The sequence below is a fragment of the Pan troglodytes genome, chromosome 20 (assembly GCF_028858775.2).
Source record: "Pan troglodytes isolate AG18354 chromosome 20, NHGRI_mPanTro3-v2.0_pri, whole genome shotgun sequence".
NCBI lineage: Eukaryota > Metazoa > Chordata > Mammalia > Primates > Hominidae > Pan > Pan troglodytes.
Window position 1 is genome coordinate 10968442 of NC_072418.2, and position 25071 is coordinate 10993512.

The following is a 25071-nucleotide window of genomic DNA, read 5'->3' on the forward strand; positions in this document are numbered from 1 at the left end:
TGTAAGTCTCTTCCTTGGGGGTGGGGATGCAACAAAGAGCTTGTGGTCACAGTTGACCACAAGCTGAATATGACTCAACCTGCTGGAGCTCTTGTGAAAGGCAGTCAGGGGCTTGAGGTGGGTGGGGTAGGAAGGACGGGTAGCTTCTTCCTTCAGCTCTTCAGAGAGGTCTCTCTACCCCAAGGCAGAAGGCAGAACTAGGGCAGGCGGGGACAACCTTCCTGGTATCACACCAGGGAGGGGCTGTTTGTGGTGAAGGTGATGGTGCCTATGGGGCTGGGGGATGTGTGCCATGGAGGGAACACACTTCCTGGGCCCCTACTGTGCATGGAGGTAGGTGGAGACCAGGCTTAGGTGGACCAGGCCCAGAACCTGCCCTTGGGGGGCTCGGTGTTCCCCAAGTGGTGTCTCAGTTGCCCAGAGGAGACCATGGCTGGAAAGTACTGTGGAGAGGTGAGAGGGCTTCCTGTAGAAGGCACGTCTTGCAACGTGAACTTTCCAGGCAGCATCAGTGGTGGCTGCAAGAGACATCAGCCAGAGAGGCCTTGGGTGTGTGGTGGACACCAGGATTCTAGTCTGTTTGGGATGGAGGGTCATGGTCCTGGAGGGATAGACAGCCCAGGCCATGTGGGGTCAGCACATAGTCCTGCTGGCCTCTCATCGCTTAGGAGGACAGGAGGCTGTGGTCAAGGTGCCTGTTATTTTTTTTGGACAGAGTCTTGTTCTGTTGCCCAGGCTGGAAGGCAGTGGTTTGATATCACTGCAGCCTTGACCTCCCAGGCTCAAGCGATCCTCCTGCCTCAGCCTCCTGAGTAGCTGGGACCACAGGTGCATACCACCACGCCTGGCTAATACTTTTTTTTTTTTTGAGATGGAGTCTCGCTCTGTTGTTCAGGCTGGAGTGCAGCGGCATGATCTAGGCTTACTGCAACCTCTGCCTCCCAGGTTCAAGTGATTCTCCTGCCTCAGCCTCCCAAGTAGCTGGGATTACAGGCGTGCACAACGCCTGGCTAATTTTTGTATTTTTAGTAGAGACCAGGTTTCATCATGTTGGCCAGGCTGGTCTCGAACTCCTGACCTCAGGCGATCCACTCATCTCGGCCTCCCAAAGTGCTGGGATTATAGGCGTGAGCCACTGCACCCAGCCACATTTTTTTTTTTATTTGAGATGGATTCTCGCTCTTGTTGCTCAGTCTGTGAGTGCAGTGGCATGACCTTGGCTCAACCTCTGCCTCCCAGGTTCAAGCAATTCTCCTGCCTTAGCCTCCTGAGTAGCTGGGATTACAGGTGCACGCCACGACACCTGGCTAATTTTTGTGTTTTTAGTAGAGACAGGGTTTCACCATGTTGGCCAGGCTGGTCTTGAACTCCTGACCCCAAGTGATCTGCCCGCCTTGACCTCCCAAAGTGCTGGAATGACGGGCACTGGGATGAGCCACCGCACCCAACCACATTTTTTTTTTTTTTAAATAGAGACAAAGTCTAACTGTGTTGCTTAGGCTGGTCTCAAACTCCTGGACTGCTGATCCTCTTGCCTTGGCCTCCCAAAGCGCTGGAATTACAGGTGCAAGCCGCTGCGCCCGGCCAAGATGGCTGTTAATAGTGTGGCCTTGGGAGTCACTGAGTCAAAATCCTCTTTCATTTTAGATTGGGCAGCTCACCTAACCTCTCTGCCTCAGTTTCCTCATTCGGAAAATGGGAACATTGAGGGGTGCAAATCTCACAGGCTGCTCTGCAGATTCAACGAAGCAAAGGTTGTCCAGTGTAAATGCTAGCGTTCCTCACTGTCCCCATCAATGGCGGCCATGAGCTGGCCAGGAGGAAGGGCTGGAGGAGGGAGCTTTTGCAACTCACCCCATGGGCTCCAGGCTGTCTGCTTTTTCTGGGCGTGATGAGCAAGAGCTCTAGATTGAAGACAGCAACCAAACAGCCACTTCCTTCCTCACCCAGGTCCTGCGAGCTGTGGTTGCCGGGAGGAGAGCTAAGCCTCCGTAGCTGCTTCTGGAGCCAGCTCTCAGCTCCCAGACCCTGCCCTGGTGCCTGAGGGTGGCCCTGGAGCCTTGCCCCCAGCTCAGTGGGGCTCTGGGGCCACACCCTGCGTCCATGCACTGTGCAAACAACATTCTCACCTCCAAAGGCTCCATCCCTCAGGGGAGCAGGGGGACTGGACTCTGTTTCTTTTCTTTTCTCTCTCTCTCTTTTTTTTTTTTTTAGATGGAATCTCACTCTGTTGCCCAGGCTGGAGTGCAGTGGCATGATCTCGGCTCACTGCAACCTCCACCTCCTGGGTTCAAGCGATTCTCCTGCCTCAGCCTCCCGAGTAGCTGGGACTACAGGCGCCTGCCGCCACGCCCGGCTAATTTTTTTGTGTGTATTTTTGTATTTTTATTGTTTTGAGACGGAGTCTTGCTCTCTCACCCAGGATGGAGTGCAGTGGCGCCATCTCGGCTCACTGCAAGCTCCGCCTCCCGAGTTCACGCCATTCTTCTGCCTCAGCCTCCCAAGTAGCTGGGACTACAGGCGCCCGCCACCACGCCTGGGTAATTTTTTGTATTTTTAGTAGAGACGGGGTCTCACCACGTTGGCCAGGATGGTTTCTATCTCCTGACCTCATGATCTGCCCGCCTCGGCCTCCCAAAGTGCTGGGATTATAGGTGTAAGCCACCACGCCCAGCCCCTGTATTTTTAGAGATGGGGTTTCACTGTGTTAGCCAGGATGGTCTCGATCTCCTGACTTCGTGATCCGCACGCCTCAGCCTCCTAAAGTATTGGGATTACAGGCGTAAGCCACCGCGCCTGGCCTTTGTATGTGGGGACCCTTGTCTTTCTGGAGCTGGGCTCTTTGTCTCGTCGCTGGAGATTGCTGACAGTCGGTGGCTACTGCCTCAAACATCTCCACGCAGAAGCTGGAGCTGGGGAACCCTGGTCTTGTCCCTCCTGCTTTTTGGGGAAGATCCTCTGGGATGTGGTCCCCAACCCCCAAGACAGAAACCTGCCTGTCTCTGATTCATTGTTACGTTCACTGTTTGCATCCAATCAATTACGGGCATTTTTTTTTTCCCTCTGAGACAGAGTCTCGCTCTGTTGCCCAAGCTGGAGTGTAGTGGTGCGATCTCAGCTCACTGCAACCTCTGCCTCTCGGGTTCAAGCGATTCTGCTGCCTCAGCCTCCCGAGTAGCTGGGATTACAGGCACATGCCACCCCGCTTGGCTAATTTTTGTATTTTTAGTAGAGATGGGGTTTCACCATGGTGGCCAGACTGGTCTCAAACTCCTGACCTCAGGTGATCCACCTGCCTCGGCCTCCTAAAGTGCTGGGATTACAGGTGTGAACCACTGTGCCCATGCCCAGTTAGTGGTCTTAACTGATTCTTCCTCCTAAATTCCTTTTGACTCCCAGCCTTTCCTGTCCAGCCTCATGGCCACTGATTCTGGACCCAGCAGCCACTTCACTGGTCTCCCTGCTTTGTGGCTGTATCTTATTTATTTGTTTAGAAACAGAGTCTGTCTCTGTTGCTCAGGCTGGAGTGCAGTGGGGCCATCACAGCTCACTGCAGCCTGGAACTCCTGGGCTCAAGTGACCTTCCCACCTCAGCTTCCCAATTAGCTGGTACTACAGGTCCATGCCACCATGCCTGGCTAACTTTTAAATGCTTTGTAGAGATGGGGTATTGCCATGTCTCCCAGGCTGGTCTCGAACATCTGGCCTCAAGTGATCCTCCCACCTCCGTCTTCCAAACTGTTGGGATTACAGGCATGAGCCATTGTTCCTGGCCCTGTGACTGTACCTTAGAAACAATCACTATTGGCCAGGTGTGGTGGCTCACGCCTATAATCCCAGCACTTTGGGAGGCTGAGGCGGGCAGATCACGAGGTCAGGAGATCGAGACCATCCTTGCTAACACGGTGAAACCCCATCTCTACTAAAAAAATAGAAAAAAATTAGCCAGGCATGGTGGTGGGCGCCTGTAGTCCCAGCTACTCGGGAGGCTGAGGCAGGAGAATGGCATGAACCTAGGAGGTGGAGCTTGCAGTGAGCCAAGATCATGCCACTGCACTCCATCCTGGGTGACAGAGCAAGACTCTGTCTCAAAAAAAAAAAGAAGAGACAATCACTATTATCCTCACATGACCACCATCACCAACCAAAGGCAACCAGTGAACGTCTTCACTCTCTCTCCTACCCTTCTCAAAGACAAACAGAAACTGCTGATAACTCCAATACCATCATGACTAGCCAATGTCAGACAGGTCCCATGAGCAATTCCAGCCTCAGCCTTCCTTACATTCTCCCACGATCACCACCACCACCACCACGCTATAATAACCAACCACCATCTAGTCATCGGCCAGGCACAGTGGCTCACACCTGTAATCTCACACTTTGGGAGGCCAAAGCGGGTGGATCACTTGAGGTTAGGAGTTGGAGACCAGCCTGGCCAACATGGCGAAACCCCGTCTCCACTAAAAGCACAAAAATTAGCTGGGTGTGGTGGCAGGTGCTTGTAATCTCAGCTACTTGGGAGGCTGAGGCACGAGAATTGCTTGAAGCCAGGAGGCGGAGGTTGCAGTGAGCCGAGATTGCACCACTGCACTCCAGCCGGGGTGACAGAGCGAGACTCTGTCTCAGAAACAAAACAAACAAAAAAACAATACTAGCCATCAACAACCACACATAACCAACTACCATTAGCAACCACAGAAAGTAGCAGTCACCAGTCCTATCCTGTTCAAAACCCAACATTGAACCAGCACCACCATTGCTGATCATCATCTTACCAGAAACCAACAATAAACTACCAGCCGCAAATGAACGCTACTACCAACACCTTTCCTCTCCAAATAACAGCAACCACCGATGGTCATCATTCCACTGGTCACCAAGCATCTCCAGAATTTCCAGCTGAAAACAATCCGCCACCAACGAACAACATTAAACACCAACCGCCACCACCACCAGCCCACCTGCAAGAGCCATTATCACCACGAACCTGCAACAAGAAACAGCCACAACCACCACCACAACCAATGACACCAACAACCCAGCAATGACCACTCGCAGCAACTCCTCCCCAATTACCACAATCGTCACCTCCGTCCATCCTCATTGCTGAATCCAGAAATGAATGGACATCCCAGCTAATGGCAGCTACCATGGATCAAGTGCATGTTATGTGCTCTGTAAAGCAATGGTCCCCAACGTTTTTGGCACCAGAGACCGGTTTAATGGAAGGCAATTTTTCCATGGACCATGGAGCGGGGCATTAGATTTTCTTTTCTTTCTTTTCCTTTATTTCTTCTTTTTTCTCTTTCTTTCTTTCTCTTTCTTCTTTCTCTCTTTCTTTCTTTCTTCCTTTCTCTTTCTCTCTCTTTTTTTCTTTTTCTTTCTTTCTTTCTCTCTCTCTTTCTTTTTTTTTTTTTTTGAGATGGAGCCTCTCTCTGTGGCCCAGGCTGGAGTGCAGTGGCGTGATCTCGTCTCATTGCAACCTCTGCCTCCTGGGTTCAAGTGATTCTCCTATCTCAGGCTCCTGGGTAGCTGGGGTTACAGGCGCGCACCACCACGACTGGCTAATTTTTGTATTTTTAGTAGAGACAGGGTTTTGCCATGTTGGCCAGGCTGGTCTTGAACTCTTGACCTCAGGTGGTCCGCCCACCTCGGCCTCCAAAAGTGTTGAGATTACAGGCATGAGCCACTGCACCTTGCCAACGGCATTAGATTTCCTTTTTCTTTTTTTTTTTTTCGAGACGGAGTCTGGCTCTGTCGCCGAGGCTGTAGTGCAATGGTGTGATCTTGGCTCACTGCAACCTCCGCCTCCCGGGTTCAAGCGATTCTCCTGCCTCAGCCTCCCTAGTAGCTAGGATGACAGGCACGTGCCACCACACCCAGCTCATTTTTGTATTTTTAGTAGAGACGGGGTCTCACCACGTTGGCCAGGATGGTTTCTATCTCTTGACTTCGTGATCTGCCCGCCTCGGCCTCCCAAAGTGCTAGGATTACAGGTGTGAGCCACCGCACCCGGCCGGACATTAGATTGTCATAAGCAGCATGCAACCTGGATCCCTCGTGTGTGCAGTTCACAACAGGGTTTGCGATCCTATGATAATCTAATGGCGCCCCCGAGAATCTGAGAGGAGGTGGAGCTCAGGCTCGCTTGCCTGCCACTCATCTCCTGCTCTGTGACCCGGTTCCTAACAGACCATGGCCCGATAGCAGTCCGTGGCCCCGGGGGTTGGGGACCCCTGTTGTAAAGGACTTCAGAAATATTGTTTCATTGAATCCTTCAGCCATCTTCCTGGCATTCACCACTCCTCCAGGAAGATTTCAGCATCCCCAGACAGAGGTGGGTGTCATTTTTTTCTCTTCTATCATCCTCTGCGATACGGGTGGCCCCTCCCAGACCTTGTCTGCCAAGCTGACTGTTGACTAAGCATTTTCAGAGGGCTTCCTTGGGGAGGGGTTGCCTTTCTTTCAAGTAGCAAATCACTTCCTGTGTTCTTTTGATCAAAGCCCTGCCCATCCCAGGACCTGAGCCTCCCTGGCTTGCTTCTCATCTTGGAAGAATTCCCACCCCAACAGTCTCAGAGCTCCAGCTGATGGTTTGGGTGTGAATTCCGGGATGCCCAATTTCTCATCAGCTTTCCTTTTTTGAGACGGAGTGTGCTCTGTCACCTAGGCTGGAGTGCAGCGGCAGGATCTCAGCTCACTGCACCCTCCGCCTCCTGGGTTCAAGTTATTCTCTTGCCTCAGCCTCATAAGTAGCTGGGATTACAGGCGTGTGCCGCCACGCCCGGTTAATTTTTTGTATTTTTTAGTAGAGACGAGGTTTCACCACGTTGGCCAGGCTGGTCTCGAACACCTGACCTCAAGTGATCTACCCGCCTCAGCCTCCTAAAATGCTGGGATTACAGGCGTGAGCCACTGTCCCTGGCCCTCACTGGCTTCCTGAAAGAAGGTGTTGTCTCTCAGACTAACACCACCTCTGCCTCTTGCCCTATGTCCCTGACTCCACCCTAGTAAGCTGTACCTGCCAAGAATCCTGCAGTGGCCGTTGTCACAGCCACATGCTCTCATCCTCACTGACTGAATGACGAGAAATGAAAGCTGAAGTGGTCTACACAGCAGAGAGCTGTGGGGTGGGGTTTGTAGTCAGCCCTGGCCACCTCTTACTTTGCGTCTTATGGTGGTACGATGCTGCTAGGAATAGCGCCATGATCACGACAGTCTCCCCATTGCTACCATCGACAGACCTCAAACTTGACAGGCAGCAACACCTCTGGCTGCCATCCTCCTCTTGGGATAAGGGATGCCCACCAAAGGGTGGCATGGACGTATTCAGCCTCTCCTGCCTCTGCTGCAGCCACACCGCCCGTCACCGGCACAGGGAGGGCGTCAATCCACCCCATCGCTTGTTAGACATAGCTTCCCATCTCAGCCGAGGACTCTGTGGCAGAACCCACAGACCTTGAGAATGTTGCAACTGAAAGACCCCTGAAGAGCAACTTCCGCATCTAGACGGATTTCCAAATATGACATCTGTGGGAACCGGGGCCAAGAGAGGGGAAGTGACTAGCCCAAGGCTACACAGGGAGACGAGGGACTGGGCTGGACTGGGAAAGGGCTCCCTTAATTTGCAAGCAAAGGAGGCTATGTCCTTGTCCCTGCAGACTCTGATTCTCCCTGGGCCACCTTCTGTCTTCCAGGTCCTGCCCTATCCTTGGATCCAGGGATACCACCCTGGCATCCCCACCACCTACAGATGGGAGCTTGCTCCCTGGTAAGGGATGCTGGAGGCACCTGAGCTGCACTGAGAGACACCCCACCCCCACAGAAGTCCACCATGCCCCTCCCCTCACCCCAATTTCTGATGGTCATTTTCAGGACACCTCCAGCTGGCTGGTGTCCCTCATCTTTCCTCTTCCAGATCCCACCCTTGAAGGACTTACCATGGTGGGGGGCTGGTGTCTGGGCTCCTGGAGGCTCCTGAATGGGTCGTGATGGAGGTGCAGGTTCAGGGGGATCTTGGGGGTGGCTTGGGCATGGCCCTGCTTCTGCCCGTTCACTGGACTCCCGGCTTTAGTTCCTCTTACAACAGCCCCTTCTCACTTCCTTTGGCGGGAGGGGCCGAGGCCATGGGGGAGGGAAGCTGGGTGTGGAGGGGGGCGGGGAGCTGGCTGTTTGGGGCTCTGAGCCTGAAGGGAGGGGTCAGAACTTGATGGCAGCCACTACTGGACCTCAGAGGCCTCTTCCCCAACTCCTTGGGGACAGGGCTGCTGCAGGAACATTTGGGTCAGCTGGCTGCAGGACGAACCACCTCTTTTCAGGGCGATTCAGGAAGCATTTGGGCTTCCCGGGTCTCTTTTTAAAACCAAGGAAGGGGCCCAGGGGAGGTGGCTCACGCCTGTCATCCCAGTACTTTGGGGGGCCAAGGTTGGAGGATCGCTTGAGTCCAGGAGTTTGAGACCAGCCTGGGCTATATAGCATGACCCCATCTCTACAAAAAATGAAAAGAAAAAAAAATTAGCTGGGCATGGTGGCATGAGCCTGCAGTCCCAGCTACTCAGAGGGCTGAGGTGGGAGGATTGCTTGAACCTGGGAGGTGGAGGCCTCAGTGAGCCGTGATTGCGCCACTGCACTCCAGCCTGGGTGAAAGAGTGAGACCCTGTCTCTAAAAACAAACCAGAAAAAACCAAAAAACCAAAAAAACAAAAACAGGGAAGGGTGCCTTCTTCAGCTGTGTCTGCTCTGGGCATCCCTGGGCAACCTCCTTCATTATTATTATTATTTTGAGACGGCGTCTAGCTCTGTCACCCAGGCTAGAATGCAGTGGTGCAATCTCAGCTTACTTTAATCTCCGCCTCCTGGGTTCAAGCAATTCTCCTGCCTTAGCCTCCTGAGTAGCTGGGATTATAGGTGCCCACCGCCACACCTGGCTAATTTTTGTATTTTTAGTAGAGACGGAGTTTCGCCATGTTAGCCAGGCCGGCCTTGAACTCCTGACCTCAGGTGATCCTCCCAACTCGGCCTCCCAAAGTGCTGGGATTACAGGCATAAGCCACCACGCCTGGCCCAACCTCCCTCTTTAGATGACCCTCAGAAGTCACACGTGTTTGTGTGCAGAAGTGGAGGGTACTGGGAAGCAGGTGCATCTGAAAGGTCCCTGACTTTGGATGTCACATCTAGATTTAACAGCCTCCAGTTTGGCTACTTCCTGGATGACTTAGTTACTCCCTTTTCTCATTGTAAAATGGGAACGTGGGTCCCCCCAGCAGAGCCTGGCCCAGGTACGTGTCAGCCTATGAGCTGGTCTTTGGGACACCAGCCAACCACCTGAGGCTTCTCTTGACATGTGAGGAAATGGCAGTTCTAATAGGTTGTTACTTCCCCACACCACCCAGCAAGGAGGTGGCCGAGGCAGGACCCGACCCTGGGAGACCCTGGGGGACCCATGTTCAGATCTATCTTTGGTTCAGGGCGATAAACCCTCATCCCCCTTGAAGATGTTAATATGCAGCGCCCCTAGTGGCCACAGCTGGGAAGGAGCCCGTCTCTGCTGGAATCTCCTGAGCGAGTTTGCAGAATTGACGGGCTTGGGGCATGCAATTCTCAGCAATGTCTCCAGGCACTCAAGAGTGAATATGAATGGTTAAGAGGACCCCACTTTGTTGGGGGCCATCAGGGGAGGCTTCTAGGAAGAGGCAAGGTTTGTGCTGACACCGGCGAGTAAGCTGGAGTTAAAAAAGGTAGAGGGGCAGGAGCGTGCACCTGGCCATGCTAACCGCTCAAGCAAAGGCCCAGATATGGGAAAACCATAGGGCAATTGAGGAAGTTCAGGGAGGCTGGTGTGGCTGGAGCATGCGGAGTGACGGGGAGTGTGATGGCCAGGGTGGCGGGTGCTAGACCGTGTGGCTTTAAGAGCCTCTGTGAGGGCCAGGCATGGTGGCTGATGCCTGTAATCCCAGAACTTTGGGAGGCTGAGGTGGGAGGATCGCTTGAGCCCAGGAGTTCCAAACCAGCCTGGGCAACATAGCAAGACCTCATCTCTACAAAAAATTAAAAAATCAGCTAGGTGTGCTGTTGCACCTATAATCTCAGTTACTTGGCAGGGTGAGGCAGGAGAATCGTTTAAGCCCAGGAGTTCAAGGCTGCAGTGAGCTGAGATCGTGCCACTGAACTCCAGCCTGGGCTACAGAGTGAGACCCTGTCTCAAAAAACAAAAACAAAAACAAAAGCAAAACGCTTCCACGAGAAGCTGTTGTACTTTTCTCCTAAAATCCCTGGGTTCCTGTCTGCAATGTTAAAAGTCCCCTTCTGGCTGGGCACGGTGGCCCATGCCTGTAATCCCAGCACTTTGGGAGGTTGAGGTGGGAGGATTGCTTGAGCCCAGGAGTTCCAGACCAGCCTGGGCAACATAGCGAGACCTCATCTCTACAAAAAATTAAAAAATCGGCCTGGCACGGTGGCTCACGCCTGTAATCCCAGCACTTTGGGAGGCCGAGGCGGGCAGATCACGAGGTCAGGAGATCGAGACCATACTGGCTAACACGGTGAAACCCCGTCTCTACTAAAAAAGTACAAAAAATTAGCCGGGCATGTTGGCGGGCGCCTGTAGTGCCAGCTACTCGGGAGGCTGAGGCGAGAATGGCATGAACCCAGGAGGCGGAGCTTGCAGTGAGCTGAGATCGTGCCACTGCACTCCAGCCTGGGCAACAGTGCAAGACTCCGTCTCAAAAAAATAAATAAATAAATAAATAAATAAATAAATAAATCAGCTGGGTGTGGTCGTGCACGCCTGTAGTCCCAGCTATTCAGGAGGTGGAAGTGGGAGGATCACTTGAGTCCAGGAGATCAAGGCTGCAGTGAGCTATGATAGGCATAGCTGGGCGACAGGGACCGTCTCAGGAAAAAAAAAAAAAAAAGAAGTCCCCTTTTGGCTGTTGGGTAGACCTGGGAGAATGGGTGGTCCTTTCCAGACCTGGGTGGGGGCTACTGGATGCACTGACACACACACACCTCAATTCGTAGAAATCTACACAAGACAGAACTTTATTGATGTAGGGCTTCCTGGCAGGAGTGTGTGGGCCCCAGGGCAGGGTCTGTAGCACCATGAGGGGGTGGCCTGGATGTCGGGGTGCCCCTAGGGCAGGCAGGGCAGAGGTTGGGGTGGATCCTCCCCCTAGTCAGGTCAGGGGAGGGTGTCAGGGAGGTGGTGCTACCCCCCCCCTCCCATAGCAGACACAGACTCCCCCCCAGCTCGGAGTGGAGGGGTAGGGCAGTGCTGGGGGGCAGGGCACCGGCAGACCACCTCCCCACCCCTACTCTTCACAGTACATATTCCGATCAAAGGAGGGGGGGAGTGTTGGGGACTCCCTAAGGGTGGGTTCAAAGGGTGCTGGGGTGAACAGCTGTCCCCTCCCCAGACCCACCCTGGAGGGGGGGTCTCACTATGTGAACTGGAAGGGGGGGATGCTGAAGAGGGGCTCTGGGGGGATAGCCAGCCCCTCTCCATCCCCCAGCCAGGGCCCTGCAGGGGTTCCCAATAAATAACTTCCGGCTCCGTCTCACCCTTCCCTCCCAGTTCCCGCCCCCCCGGGGCCCCCTCTGGCCGGCCCGCTGCAGGGCTGGCGGCGGAGACCCCGCCAGCTGTGGCTCCGGGTGCCGCGCGCTCCCTAGTGGCCCTGGCAGGTTTTGCAGCACATCTGGCGGAAGTAGGCTCGGCTGCAGAACTGAAATTTGAGCACCAGGGGGCAGTAGGCGACCTTGTTCACATCCTTGCACTCTGCGGGGACGGGAGAAGGAAGGAAAATCAGGTCTCAGCCGCCCTCCCCGCAGGGCTGCACACACGACCTGCAGTGCTTCCTGGCCAGTGACTTTCTGTGCCTTGGTTTCTTTCTTTTTAAATTTACTTTTTTTTTTTTTTTTTTTTTACAGATGTTATCTTGCTATGTTGACCAGGCTGGTCTCCACCTCTTGAGCTCAAGTGATCCTCTCACCTCAGCCTCCTAAGTAGTTGGGACTACAGGTGTGAGCAAACCACGCCTGACTTCTGTGCCTTAGTTTCCTCAACTATCAAAGGGGGCTTATAATAGCACCGATGTCACTAGGCTGTTTTGAGGATTTAAGAGAGAGAGTGTAGGGTTGGGGGCCAACACAGACACATTAGTAATGAGAAAAGGGCCGGGTACAGTGTATCATGCCTGTAATCCCAGCACTTTGGGAGGCCAAGGCAGGAGGACTGCTTGAGCCCAGGAGTTTGAGACCAGCCTGGGCAACATAGTGAGAGCACTGCATCTACAAAAACTAATTAAAAGAAAAAAATAGGCTGGACATGGTGGCTCATGCCTGTAATCTCAGCACTTTGGGAGGCCGAGGCAGGTGGATCACTTCAGGTCGGGAGTTTGAAACCAGCCTGGCCAACGTGATCAAACCCCATCTCTACTAAAAATATAAAAATTAGCTGGGCGTGGTGGCGGGTGCCTGTAATCCCAGCTACTTGACAGCCTGAGGCAGGAGAATTGCCTGAACCCGGGAGGCGGAGGTCGCAGTGAGCCGAGATTGCACCACTGTACTCCAGCCTGGGAGACAGAGCGAGACTCTGTCACAAAACAAAACAAAACAAAACAAAAAAACAAACAAACAAAAAAAGGAAAAATTAGCCGGGTGTTGTGGCATGTGCCTGTAGTCCCAGCTACTCAAGAGGCTGAGGCTGGAGGATCGCTTGAGCCCAGGAGGCGGAGGCTGCAGTGAGCTATGATGGCACCACTGCACTCTAGCCTGGGCGACAGAGTGAGACCCTGTCAAACAAACAAACAAACAAACACGATCCAATAAAACAAAAGAAGACAAATATTCCCTTTCCTTTCCATTGTTCCTTTTCACAGCACCCAGGAAAAAATGTCCATTTGGGGCTGTAATCCTCACTCATTTTCTTTTTTAATAAAGTGAAGATAGGCCGGGCATGGTGGCTCACGCCTGTAATCACAGCACTTTGGGAGGCTGAGTTGGGCGGATCATGAGGTCAGGAGATCGAGACCATCCTGGCTAACATGGTGAAACCCCGTCTCTACTAAAAATACAAAAATTAGCTGGGCGTGGTGGCAGTCGCCTGTAGTCCCAGCTATTCAGGAGGCTGAGGCAGGAGAATGGCGTGAACCTGGGAGGTGGAGCTTGCAGTGAGCGGAGATTGCATCACTGCATTCCAGCCTGGGCGACAGTGAGACTCTGTCTCAAAACAAAGCAAAACAAAAACAAACAAAACAAAACCTGAAGAGCTTGAGTCCCAGCTGAGTGGGTGAGTCAGGGTATTTTTCAGAACATTGACTATTTTGTGTGATCATGATGTCTGTTGATGACTATGGATGGATATGAGCTTCCATCTAGCGGCCAGTGATTTATGGCAGGACCAGGGGCGAATTAAGAGCTACAGATGGATTTTTTTTTTTTTTTGGTCGCCCAGGCTGGAGTGCAGTGGCACAATCTTGGCTCACTGCAACCTCCACCTCCTGGGTTCAAGAGACTCTCCTGCCTCAGCCTCCCGAGTAGCTGGGATTACAGGCACATGCCACCACCCCTGTCTAATTTTTGTATTCTTAGTAGATCTGGGGTTTCGCCATGTTGGCCAGGTTAGTCTCAAACTCCTGACCTCAGGTGATCTGCCCACCTTGGCCTCCCATTGTGTTGGGATTACAGGCGTGAGCCACCACGCCCAGCCTAATTTTATTTTTTGTAGATACAGGTGTCTTACTATGTCTCTCAGGCTGGTCTCCAACTCCTGGGCTCAGGCAATCTTTCCAGTTCAGCCTCCCAAAGTGCTGGGATTACAGGCGTGAGCCACCTCACCCGGCCTGGGTGGATCATTTTATTGCATCTCCCTTCTGGGGCACCCCTCAAGTGAATATATCATTTACATCCCGTGACAGATAAAGAAACAAAAACACAGAGGTGGAAGATGAACCCAGGTAGTTTGGTTGCAGTGCCCAGACTAATGAATTAATTGTTCTCTATCAAAAATAAATTTATGGACCTGGCGCGGTGGCTCATGCCTGTAATCCCAGCACTTTGGGAGGCCAAGGCGGGCAGATCACCTGAGGTCAGGAATTCGAGACCAGCCTGGCCAATATGGTGAAACCCCATCTCTACTAAAAATACAAAAATTAGCTGGTCATGGTGGCATGTGCCTGTAATCCCAGCTGCTCAGGAGGCTGAGGCAGGAGAATCACTTGTACCCAGGAGGTGGAGGTTGCAGTGAGCTGAGATCATGCCACTGCACTACAGCCTGGGTGACAGAGTGAGACTTTGTCTCAAAAAAAGAAAAAAAAAATTTACAGCCAGGCGCAGTGGCTCACGCCTATAATCCCAGCACTTTGGGAGGCCGAGGCTGGTGGATTACTTGAGGCCAGGAGTTCAAGACCAGCCTGGGCAACATAGAAAAACCCCGTCTCTATCAAAGAATACAAGAATACAAAAATTAACTGGGCACTGTGGCTCTTGCCTGTAGTCCTTGGGGAGACTTGGGGGGCTGAGACAGGAGGATCGCTTGAGCCTGGGAGGTGGAGGTTGCAGTGAGCGAGATCGCTCTACTGCACTCCAACGTGGGTGACAAAGTGAGTCCCGGTCTCAAAAATAAATAAGTAAATAAGGCTGGGCATGGTGGCTCACGCCTTTAATCCCAGCACTTTGGGAGGCCAAGGCCGGCGGATCACAAGGTCAGGAGTTTGAGACCAGCCTGGCCAACATGGTGAAACCCTGTCTCTACTAAAAATACAAAAATTAGCTGGGTGTGGTGGCGGGCACCTGTACTCCCAGCTACTCAGCAGGCTGAGGCAGGAGAATCGATTGAACCCAGGAGGCGGAGGTTGCAGTGAGCCGAGATCAGGTCACTGCACTCCAGCCTGGGTGACAGCGAGACTCCATCTCAAAAAAAAAAAAAAAAAAAAAAAAAAAGTAAATAAAAAAATAAAAAAAATTACCTAGGCAGAAAAAAATGTGTATACTTAAAAGCAGTGGTTCTCAAGGGAAGTGATCGATTTTGACCCCCAGGGGACATTGGGCAATGTCTGGAGACATTTTTAGTTGTCATAACTTGGGAGAAGGCTGCTACTGGCACCCAGTGGATAGAAGCCAGGGATGCTGCTTAACATCTTACAGGCTGGCACAAATCCCAGCACTTTGGGAGGCTGAGGTGGGAGGATCGCTTGAGCCCAGGAGTTGGAGACCAGCCTGAGTAACACAGCAAGACCCCATCTCTCCAAAAAACAAAAACAAACAAACAAAAAACCCTACAATGTGCTGGACAGCTCCCCACGGCAATCATCCAGCTCAAAATGTCACTAGTGCCTGAGGTTGAAAAACCGATTTAAAGGAAAAATATTCAGGAAATTGTGCTACAGGTGGAGATGAATAGGTACAGGTTATGAAAGTGACTGGGGAAATGTCACAAGTTTGGGTGCACAGAAGGGTCAGGTGCCTCAAACACTCAGCATACAGTGGCACTTAATAAATGCTTGCAGGGAGGGGATGGTGAAGGATGGCCTGGCAGAGACACAGCAATGCATTTCCGAGGTTCCAGAAGTTCTAGGATGAAGTCAGGACCCCCAATGCCCTCTGTGGCTGCCTCTGGCCAGGACCCTCCTGGCGCACCCTGGCTGGTCACCCACATACCTTCAGGGCCGTCCCCGGGGGTTGGGCTGTCGCACTTGGCCTCACACTGCTGCGTGGTGGGCGGCCGCAGGGCCTCCGTGCACTCGTGCGACGCCTGGCCCGTGTGGCTGGTGCAGCGCACCGAGCGCTGCCGCTGCCCGACGCCGCACTGTGCAGAGCACTGCGAGGGGACACCACTCAGTTGCTGCCCCGCAGCCCCTGCCCTGGCCCCCACCCCTCTGGGGCGCGCCCTCCTACCTCACCCCACTCGCCAGCCACCCAGCGGGCCGGGGGGCAGCGGCGCAAGTTGCAGCGCATGGTGGCCGGTGGCTTGGCGGCGGGTGAGCAGTGCGCCGGGGGCAGCGTGGCGCGGTGGTCTGCGCTCTTGCAAAGGACCACGCGGTGGCGGAGGCCCGGCCCGCAGCTGGGGGTGCACTGCAGTTGGAAGGGGCGTTTCGTGCTCAGGGTGCTGCCCCAGTGCGAAGTGAGGAGGGGACAGCTAACCTGGAGACCGCGCAGAGGCGTCTCCGTGGACACCCCACCTGGGCATCCCAGTGGGCACGAAGGAAGGGGGCGGCTGACCTCAGACCAGTCGAGGGCCGCCCACTCCGGAGGGCAAGTGGGGCCGTGGCAGGCCTCCAGTACAGGTGGGCGCGGCTGCGGGCATGCGCTGTCGTCCAGCGCCTTCTCCTCCGCGGCAGAGACGCGGCGCTGGCACACGACCGAGCGGCTGCGCACGCCTGCATCGCAGCTGCGGCTGCAGAGCGACCAGTTCCCTACAACCCAGCTGTAAGAGATGAAGGGGTCTGAGCAAGTAAGCAGGGCAGGGGGTCCCAACACAATAGCAGGGGGGCACTATAGCCTCCCCCCACCCTTCCAATCACCCAGCCTCATATGGAAACTGGCACCAGGCACCTCCACATTCCACACTTGGGGCATCGTTAGCCTGCACCCAGACTGGGGGCAGAGAGGTGCATTACCCTAAGGAGAAATAAATCTTTGGACAATGAGAGTGACCAGGCAGCGCCATCATTCTGACTCCAGGGCCATGCAGCTTTGACCGCCACCTTGGGGGCACTATTACCTTGGACTCCCCCATAAGTCCTATAGAACCATCACTGCAGCACTCGGCCCACTGTCACTCCGACTCTGCACTAATCTGCTCCCCACCCCCCTGGAGCACTCGCTCTTGACTCCAGGGAGTACTCTCCTCTCACCCTGAGCAACACTGCCCCCTGGCGGCACTCACTCTGGCGGGCAAGGCTCCGTGTTGCAGGCGCGCTGCCTTTTGGGCAGCTTGCTGTGGGCACTGCAGTAGTGGGGGGCGACCGCGGAGCTGTCCAGCTGGTTGCGGCACTCCACCGCCTGCACCTGGCTACCTGGGGGGGAGGGTGAGAGGCCTGCTCAGCCCCTCCCGGCCCAGAGAACCTCAGCCCAGGTATCTTGTGCCTTCCCCCACCCCCGGCCTCACCGCCTGCACACTGGGCCGAGCACTTGGTCCAGGGCGCATAGTGCCAGGAGTAGGGGGGCAGCGAGTCACGGGCGATGGGGGCATTGAAGCGGTAGCGGAGGGCAGGCAGCTCAGTCTGGGCCAGCACCTGGAGAAAGGGGGCGGCAGCCAGTGGAAGTATCGCATGGAGTCTCTAATTCCAAAGGCTGCACCTTGCCCCCAGTCTCCCTGTTACCATGACGATGAGAGATGCATTAATCGGTCCCAGGGCTTCGAGGCTCTGGACCTGGTCTGGCCCCTGTCGCAGCTGAAAGGTGGTCCCAGCTAGAGGCAGACGGTGGGGCTGGGGGGTCCCGGGCAGCCCCTCCAGCAGCAGGGACTCCTGGTCTCCCTTCAGGGCTGGGGGACGATGCAGGGTTCAGAATTCTAGTCATGCTGAAACCGCCCTCCCCACTGACCCCTAATCCTCATCCCCTCCCCACCATCTGCTCACCCAAGTGACTGAGAGAGAGGTTCAGATCCTGGATGAAGATGTGGACGGAGCCTTTGGGAATCCAGACGACATCCTCGTACCCTGAACAGCAGAGCTCAGATGTCACCCACTTGGCATGTCCCCAACACCTGCCTGCCTCCCCTGTCCCCGGCCCATGAGGATAACAGCTAACTATTACTGCGCTAGACACACATCTAACTGCACCCCTGCCCCACCCTTGTGAACCAGGTGTTTCATTACCCCCATTTTAGGGCTGACAAAACTGAGGCTCAGAGAAGCTAAGGAACTTGACCAGGTTTTACAGCTAGGAAATGACTGGGTTAGGATTTTTCTTTCTTTTTTTTTTTTTTTGGAGACAGGATGTCTTTGTTGCCCAGGCTGGAGTGCAGTGAAGTGATCTTGGCTTGCTATAGCCTCAGACTCCTAGGCTTAGGTGATCCTCCCACCTCAGCCTCTGGAGTAGCTGGGACTACAGGCGTGAGCCACCACACCTGGCTAACTAAAAAACCTTTTTTTTTTTTTTTTTTTTGTAGAGTTGGGGGTCTCCTTAAGTTGCTCAGGCTGGTCTCAAACTCCTGGGCTCAAGTGATCCTCTTGCCTCAGCCTCCCAAAGTGCTGGGAGCACTGGTATGAGCCTGGACAGCTTTTTTTTTTTTTTCAGACAGGATCTCACTCTGTCACCCAGGTTGGAGTGCAGTGGTGCGATCATAGGTTACTGCAGCCTTGACCTCCTGGGCTCAAGGGATCCTCCTGCCTCTCAGCCTCTCGAGCAGCTGGAACTACAAGTGTACACCACCACACCCGCCTAATTAAAAGAATTTTGTAGCCGGGCGCAGTGGTCACGCCTGTAATCCCAGCACATTGGGAGGCTGAGGTGGGCAGATCATGAGGTCAGGAGATTGAGACCAACCTGGCTAACACGGTGAAACCCCATCTCTACTAAAAATACAAAAAATTAGCCAGGCGTGGTGGCGGGCTCCTGTAGTCCCAGCTACTTGGGAGGCTGAGGCAGGAGAATGGCATGAACCTGGTAGGTGGAGCTTGCAGTGAGTTGAGATGGCACCACTGCACTCTAGCCTGTGTGACAGAGCGAGACCCCATCTCAAAAAAAAAAAAAAAAAAAGAATTTTGTAGAGTTTGGCCGGGTGTGGTGGCTCACACCTGTAATCCTAGCACTTTGGGAGGCTTAGGTGGGTGGATCGCTTGAGGTCAGGAGTTCCAGGCCAGCCTGGCCAATATGGTGAAACCCCATCTCTTCCAAAGATACAAAAATTAGCCAGGCATGTAGTGCATGTCTGTAGTCTCAGCTACTTGGGATGGTGAGGCAGGAGAATTTCTTGAACCTGGGAGGCAGAGGTCGCAGTGAGCCGAGATCAAGCCACTGCATTCTAGCCTGGGTGACAGATTGAGACTCCGTCTCAAAAAAAATTTTTTTTTTTGGTAGAGTTGGGGTCTCCCTAGGTTGCCCAGGCTGGTCTCAAACTCCTGGGCTCAAGGGATCCTCCCGCTTCAGCCTCCCAAAGCCCTGGGATTACAGGTGTGAGCCACTGTGCCTGTCTCACTTTTGATGCCAGCGGCCAGGCTGCTTATTATAAAACCCCAATGGGACTCTACCTGGGGACTGAAACTCACACTCTGCAACCTACTCCTGCCACACCTGGACACACTCCCTCCCTCTGACAGTGCCTACGGCTTCCTCAGCCTTCCAGATATTTCCTGAGCCTCCTCCCCTCTTGCCCACTCCCTGGGCTCTCTGTCACTTGCCCAAAGCCCAAGCTGGAAAAGGTGCTTTCTACACTCTCTGAATATCCCCTCCCGTAGTAAGCCTTTCCCTGCTAGCACAGAACATTCATTCTCGCAGCTCCTCTGGCTCACAGAGGATGGAAAGTGACGCTTGCTTCCACCCAGACGTGGCACGAGCTCCTCCAGGAGGCAGAGGAGACAGATTCGGGCTCCCATCTCCTGAGACACTCTTTTTTTTTTTGAGACAGAGCCTCGCTCTGTCGCCCAGACTGGAGTGCAGTGGTGTGATCTCGGCTCACTGCAACCTCCACCTCCCAGGTTCAAGCAGTTCTCGTGCCTCAGCTTCCTGAGTAGCTGGGATTACAGGTGCTCGCCACCACGCCCAGCTAATTTTTGTATTTTTAGTAGAAACAGGGTTTTACCATGTTGGCCAGGCTGGTCTCAAACTCCTGGCCTCAAGTGATCATCCTGCCTCGGCCTCCAAAAGCGATGGGATTATAGGCTTGAGCCACTTCACCTGGCTGAGCCCCCAGGACTTTTGGGGCCTCCTGACACTCCACGGGGCCCCTGGGGTCTGAGGAGTTAGTGATCTCAGCTACTGCACTGGGATCAGTTCCACCCGCAGTCAGCTGGCCCATGCAGGGAGTGTGGGAGGGAAGCTGGAGACTCTCACCTGCCCCAGGTGAGGCTGGGCTGAAGACGCCCTCGATTGTCTCGCAGGCACTGCCGTCACCGCCACACACTCGGCACTTGTCCTCCCGCAGGTCGGAGCCCAGGACTCGGTCGCAGCCCACGTGCTGCGTGGAGAAGGCGTGAGTGAGGCAACCCCCTAACCCACCCCCGCTCCCCATCCCCTCTCCACCTGCCTGGGAGTCCCCTCCACCTTGCATTCGCCACTGACGCAAATGTCCACCGTGTCTGGACGGCAGGGTGTCCCGTCCACCACGGCTGCCGCCCTCTCCGTGTAGAAGTTGAAGCCTTCCGCTAGGCACGTGAGCGAGCAGGCCTTCACGCCCCCTGGGGGGCACGGCCCCGTCACACCACGGGCCAGGCCACCCCGGAACTCTTTGCTCGCTCCCTGGGGGAGTGAGGCCAAGAGGGACAGACCCCAGACCCAAGAGGAAGGGCAGCTTGGGCAGAGGGAGTGGGGGCTCCCAGCGTCACGTTGAACCCCCATGGTACCGTATCCCAGGTACTCTGTCTCCTTGGGTGGGGACAGGGCTCAGGGCAGACCCCGGGATGCTGCATTCATCCACCTGCTGCTGGACACTCCCACGGCTGCCCTTCATGGCCCCACAGCCTTCGGAGTCCCACACTCACCTCCCCGGTACGTTTTCCACGTGTAGAATTTCCCACGGAAAGGGATGCTGTCAAATTCAGAACACTGCACTTCTCTGAAGTCCTGGGAGCCAGGGGGACAGTCCTGGGGGCAGGAGAGGAGAGATGGAGGGAGGCCAGGCTTGGGGGGATGGAGTCAGAAAAGGGGTGCTCAGAGAAAGATGGGCTGGAGGAGGGAGGCTAGAGGCAGGGAGGCCAGGGAGGAGGCTGTGGTGGTCTGCGTGAGACTAGGCCTGGAAGGTAGCCTGGGCTGGGCGTGTAGACACATCTGGGATAGGACTGGATCCCTCATTAGAGGTCTGAGGGTGAGCTGGGCAGGACACACCTGGGTTTCTGGTTCCAGGCTATGGAATCTTTCTTGCTTGCTTGCATTTTTTTTTTTTTTTGAGACAGAATCTCACTCTGTCGCCCAGGCTGGAGTACAGTGCATGATCTTAGCTCATTGCAACCTCCATCTCCTGGGTTCAAGCAATTCTTCTGCCTCAGCCTCCCGAGTAGCTGGGATTACAGGTGCATGCCACTATGCCTGGCTAATTTTTGCATTATTTATTTATTTATTTATTTATTTATTTTTAGACAGAGTTTCGCTCTCGTTGCCCTAGTTGGAGTGCAGTGACACAATCTCGGCTCATTGCAACCTCTGCTTCCTGGATTCAAGTGATTCTCCTGCCTCAGCCTCCCAAGTAGCTGGGACTACAGGCGCATGCCACCATGCCTGGCAAATTTTTTGTATTTTTAGTAGAGACGGGGTTTCACCATGTTAGCCAGGCTGGTCTCGAACTCCTGACCTCAGGTGATCGACCCGCCTCAGCCTTCCAAAGTGCTGGGATTGCAGGCATGAGCCACTGCATCCAGCCTAATTTTTGTATTTTTAGTAGAGATGGGGTTTTGCCATGTTGGCCAGGATGGTCTCGAACTCCTGACCTCAGGTGATCTGCCTGCCTCAGCCTCCCAAAGTGCTGGGATTATAGGCGTGAGCCACTGCACCTGGCCACATGGAGTCTTTCTTGAGAGAGAAGGTCTGGAAGGGATCAGGGTTTATAGAAAGTGCCAGCATGTGGATTCTCTGAAGACCTGGTTCCCCCCAGCTGGGAGGCTGAAAAGTCCAAAGCTCTCACTGCCCTCTAAAACACCCCCTCCCCAGTAAACTTCTCACTGCTCACTGGTGGTTGCAGGTCAGCTGAGGGCACAAGCAGAGGACAGACACCTGTCACTGGGTTTGGTGAGAGGAAGCTTCAGCTACAACTTTGAGGGATGACAGAAGGCAGGGGTAGGACTCTTCGGGGGAAGTTGGGCTGTAAAGGGAGGGGAGAGACTGGATGGTAGGGGGTTGTGAGGGCCAAGCAGTGATTTCAAGGTGGGGGCTTGTAGTCTAAATGTAGGAGGAAAAGAGAGCTGGAAGGAGCCAGGTCTTTAAGGAGGAGGGGTTGGGGATGAGAAGGTGGTGGGGGTCAGGGAGAGGAGGGAAGAGAGGGGTGGCGGCTGCAGGTTCCCTAGGAGGCAGCAGGTGCCTGGATGAAGCACTCTGATAGCGTTTTTGTTTTTTTTTTGAGATGGAGTTTCGCTCTGTCACCCAGGCTGGAGTGCAGTAGTGCGATCTCGGCTCACTGCAGCCTCCGCCTCCCGGGTTCAAGCGATTCTCCTGCCTCAGCCTCCCGAGTAGCTGGGATTACAGGCGCCTGCCACCACGCCCAGCTAATTTTTGTATTTTTAGTAGAGACGGGGTTTCACTATGTTAGCCAGGATGGTCTCGATCTCCTGACCTCGTGATCCGCCTGCCTTGGCCTCCCAAAGTGTTGGGATTACAGGCGTGAGCCACGGTGCCCGGCCTCTGATAGCTGTTTTTAATGCTTCCTCCCTCCACCCCTCAAGGGGTTTGGGGGAACTCACATCCGTGTTGCAGGAGCGGTGCCGCCTTCTCTCACCCAGACAGTACTTGCCCCCGATGGTTGGCCTGGAAAGGGTGGTGGGATAGGAGAGGGATGAGGCAGGGGGCGATGGGGGCAGGGGTCGCGCTGCCCTCCCGGGTGGGGGTCCTGAGGGCTGACCTGGGGCTGTCGCAGTGACGGCTAGAAGAGGACACGCCGCCGCCACAGGTCCGGCTGCAGTCGCCCCACGGAGTCCACGGCCCCCAGGCTCCGTCCACACCCTCTGGGCGCGACCCAAAGGGGACACAGACCCGTTTGTAGCACCACTGAGTGGGGGGAGACAGGAAGGAGTGAGTCCAGCCCGGAGGACACTCGCCGGCCCCATGCACCGTTCCCCACTCCAGGCCCCAGCCAGAGAGATATCAGCCTCTCCGGGATGGGGCTGGAAGGGGATGGGCAGAGGCGGGGTCTGAACATGCGAACAGAGTCAGGTTACGTAGGAGAGTGGTCTGGGAGACAGACAAGGTACAAGCGAGAGGCGTGGCCTGAGCACAGGGTGCTTAACGGGGAGGGGTGTAGACAGGACCACGATAAGCGTGGAGACGAGGTGGGGCGTGGCTTCAGGCTGGGGAGGGGAGGTCTACAGGCAGTAGGCGTGGCCAGAGCCGAGGGCAGCACAGGGGATGGGCGTGGCCAATGAGGGAGAGAGCAAACAGTAGGCGAGGCCAGAGCCGTGGGAATCATCACACGGTGGGCGTGGCCAACGCGGGAGGGCGTTAAACAGTAGGCGTGGCCAGAACCAAGGGACGCATAGGCGGTGGGCGTGGCCAACGCGGGAAGGAGCAAGCAGTAGGCGTGGCCACAGCCGAGGGAGCACAGATGGCGGGCGTGGCCAATGTGGGAGGGAGCAGATAATAGGCCGAAGGACAGGCGGGTAGGCGTGGCCAACGCGGAAGGTGGCTCAGGGGGCGTGGCCCGGTTGGGGGCCCTGGCCGGCGCTCACCCCCTTGTCGATGGTGTGCGTCTGGCACAGCGTGCCCTCGGCGGCCGGGATGCTGTTGGTGATGCACCGGTTGCTCTTGCTCAGACACCACAGCTCGCTGCAGACCTCCTGCGGGCCGAGGTGCCCGCTCAGGCTCGCCCCCCTCCCTTCCTCCCTGGGGCAGCCCGCCCGGCTTGGGAGGACCCAGATGTCCGGCTCACTGCCGGTCCCAGAGCAGAGAGCCCCGTGCTCCCTTCCTGGCTCGCGGTGGGTCTTCGTGCATCCCCTTGCGGGGCATGGCCTGTGACTTATACTCTGCCAATAAGCTCCATTTATGGAGCACTTTATACATGCCATATACCTCTTTAGGCAGTACTACCCCATCTTACTGGGAGAAAACCAAGCTTCAGCCAGGTAAGGTCACTTGCTAGAGGTCACACAGCTACTAAGGGAATAGCCTGGAGTTTAACCCAGCTCTTTAATTCAGAGTCTGTGCTCTAACGAACTTTGCAATTCAGTTCCTGGTGCCTTCTGAGTTTCTGGAAGGAAACTTGGGAACTGCTGAGGAATGAACAGGAAGGATTTGGGGTTCTTTTATAGGATGGGCAAAGTAGCCGAAGAGAAAGTGGTGGTTCTGAGAAATCGGCCTGGATGATGACTAGGCCAACGGCCTCATCTCTAGTTTTTTCCAGCTGTTGGTTCTCTTTGTTCCCCCATCTAAACTGGAGAAGCCCCCAACACTTTTAAGCTATGTGGAGGGGTGGGAGTTTGGGAGGGGACAATGCCGAGTTAGGTCTGTGTGGGACATGCCTCTCTTTCTCCAGGTGAAAAATCAGCCCCACCTTCTTCCCGTCTGAATCCTGGATGGGCTGAACTAGTCCCAGGGACTCACTCTGACTCTTAAAGTCCAGGTTAATATCCCTGGAGAAGCCCCAGTGAGTTCAGGTGAAGCAAAATCTCTGACCCTCTTGGCCCACATCCTAAGCAACCTCCCAGCGTCTTTCCTCTAAGAAGTAGGTGGTCCTCTCTGACCCTCTTGGCCCACATCCTAAGCAACCTCCCAGTGTCTTTCCTCTAAGAAGTAGGTGGTCCTTCTGTAATTATCAAGTGTAATCCCTGCTTTGAACCCAATTCTTGTAAGCTTTCCAGATGTGGGACTGGATCGATCAATGGCCACAGGAAAGGACCCTTCCTAGGTCAGCCCCTGAGAGATACCTGTACATATGTGAGAAGCTGGAAGAGTTGTTCTCAAATACATTCTCCCTCAAAGGTCCTCTAGAATCTCTGCCTTCTGCCTTATAGAGGACATTTCTCAGCTAAAAACTCAGACTGTGTCCTCCTGGCCATATCTAAAAATATCACATCAGTCCTGTCGCAATCCCACTTCTGACACCTCTTCAAGATAATGATTTCAGCTCTGCTTTTGTCCTCCTCTCCACAAGGAGGCACTGTGGCATATTTGAGTTGTGCAGAGACCTCAATTCTGCTACCGACTTGCAATATATTTCCCCTCTCTGGGCCTCAGTTTACTCATCTACAAGATGGGCAGCCTAATGCCTGT

General features: G+C 54.6%; 2 protein-coding genes across 8 annotated transcripts in view; both read right to left on the reverse strand.

Annotated features, from left to right (window-relative positions):
- Nucleotides 1-8110, reverse strand: part of MYO1F (myosin IF) — a 51152-nt gene extending 43042 nt beyond the window's left edge. The window contains exon 1 of one of the 2 annotated variants that reach the window (XM_024351131.3): nucleotides 7944-8110. In XM_024351131.3, the coding sequence (XP_024206899.1) occupies nucleotides 7944-7946 (3 nt within the window). In that variant the 5' untranslated portion in view covers nucleotides 7947-8110. The remainder of the gene's footprint in view (nucleotides 1-7943) is intronic. The other variant, XM_063800504.1, reaches the window with a different exon arrangement.
- A 2905-nt stretch (nucleotides 8111-11015) lies between these two features.
- Nucleotides 11016-25071, reverse strand: part of ADAMTS10 (ADAM metallopeptidase with thrombospondin type 1 motif 10) — a 30507-nt gene continuing 16451 nt past the window's right edge. For 4 of the 6 annotated variants that reach the window (XM_024351992.3, XM_024351990.2, XM_024351991.3 and 1 more), the window contains 14 exons: nucleotides 23532-23639; nucleotides 22709-22854; nucleotides 22551-22614; nucleotides 20643-20745; nucleotides 20206-20339; nucleotides 19996-20119; nucleotides 17580-17660; nucleotides 17322-17485; nucleotides 17108-17234; nucleotides 16886-17015; nucleotides 16219-16423; nucleotides 15895-16071; nucleotides 15658-15817; nucleotides 11016-11776 (listed from right to left, as the gene is read on the reverse strand). In XM_024351992.3, coding sequence (XP_024207760.1) covers nucleotides 11667-11776; nucleotides 15658-15817; nucleotides 15895-16071; nucleotides 16219-16423; nucleotides 16886-17015; nucleotides 17108-17234; nucleotides 17322-17485; nucleotides 17580-17660; nucleotides 19996-20119; nucleotides 20206-20339; nucleotides 20643-20745; nucleotides 22551-22614; nucleotides 22709-22854; nucleotides 23532-23639 — 1833 coding nt within the window. In that variant the 3' untranslated portion in view covers nucleotides 11016-11666. The other 2 variants (XM_024351994.2, XM_024351993.3) reach the window with 2 other exon arrangements.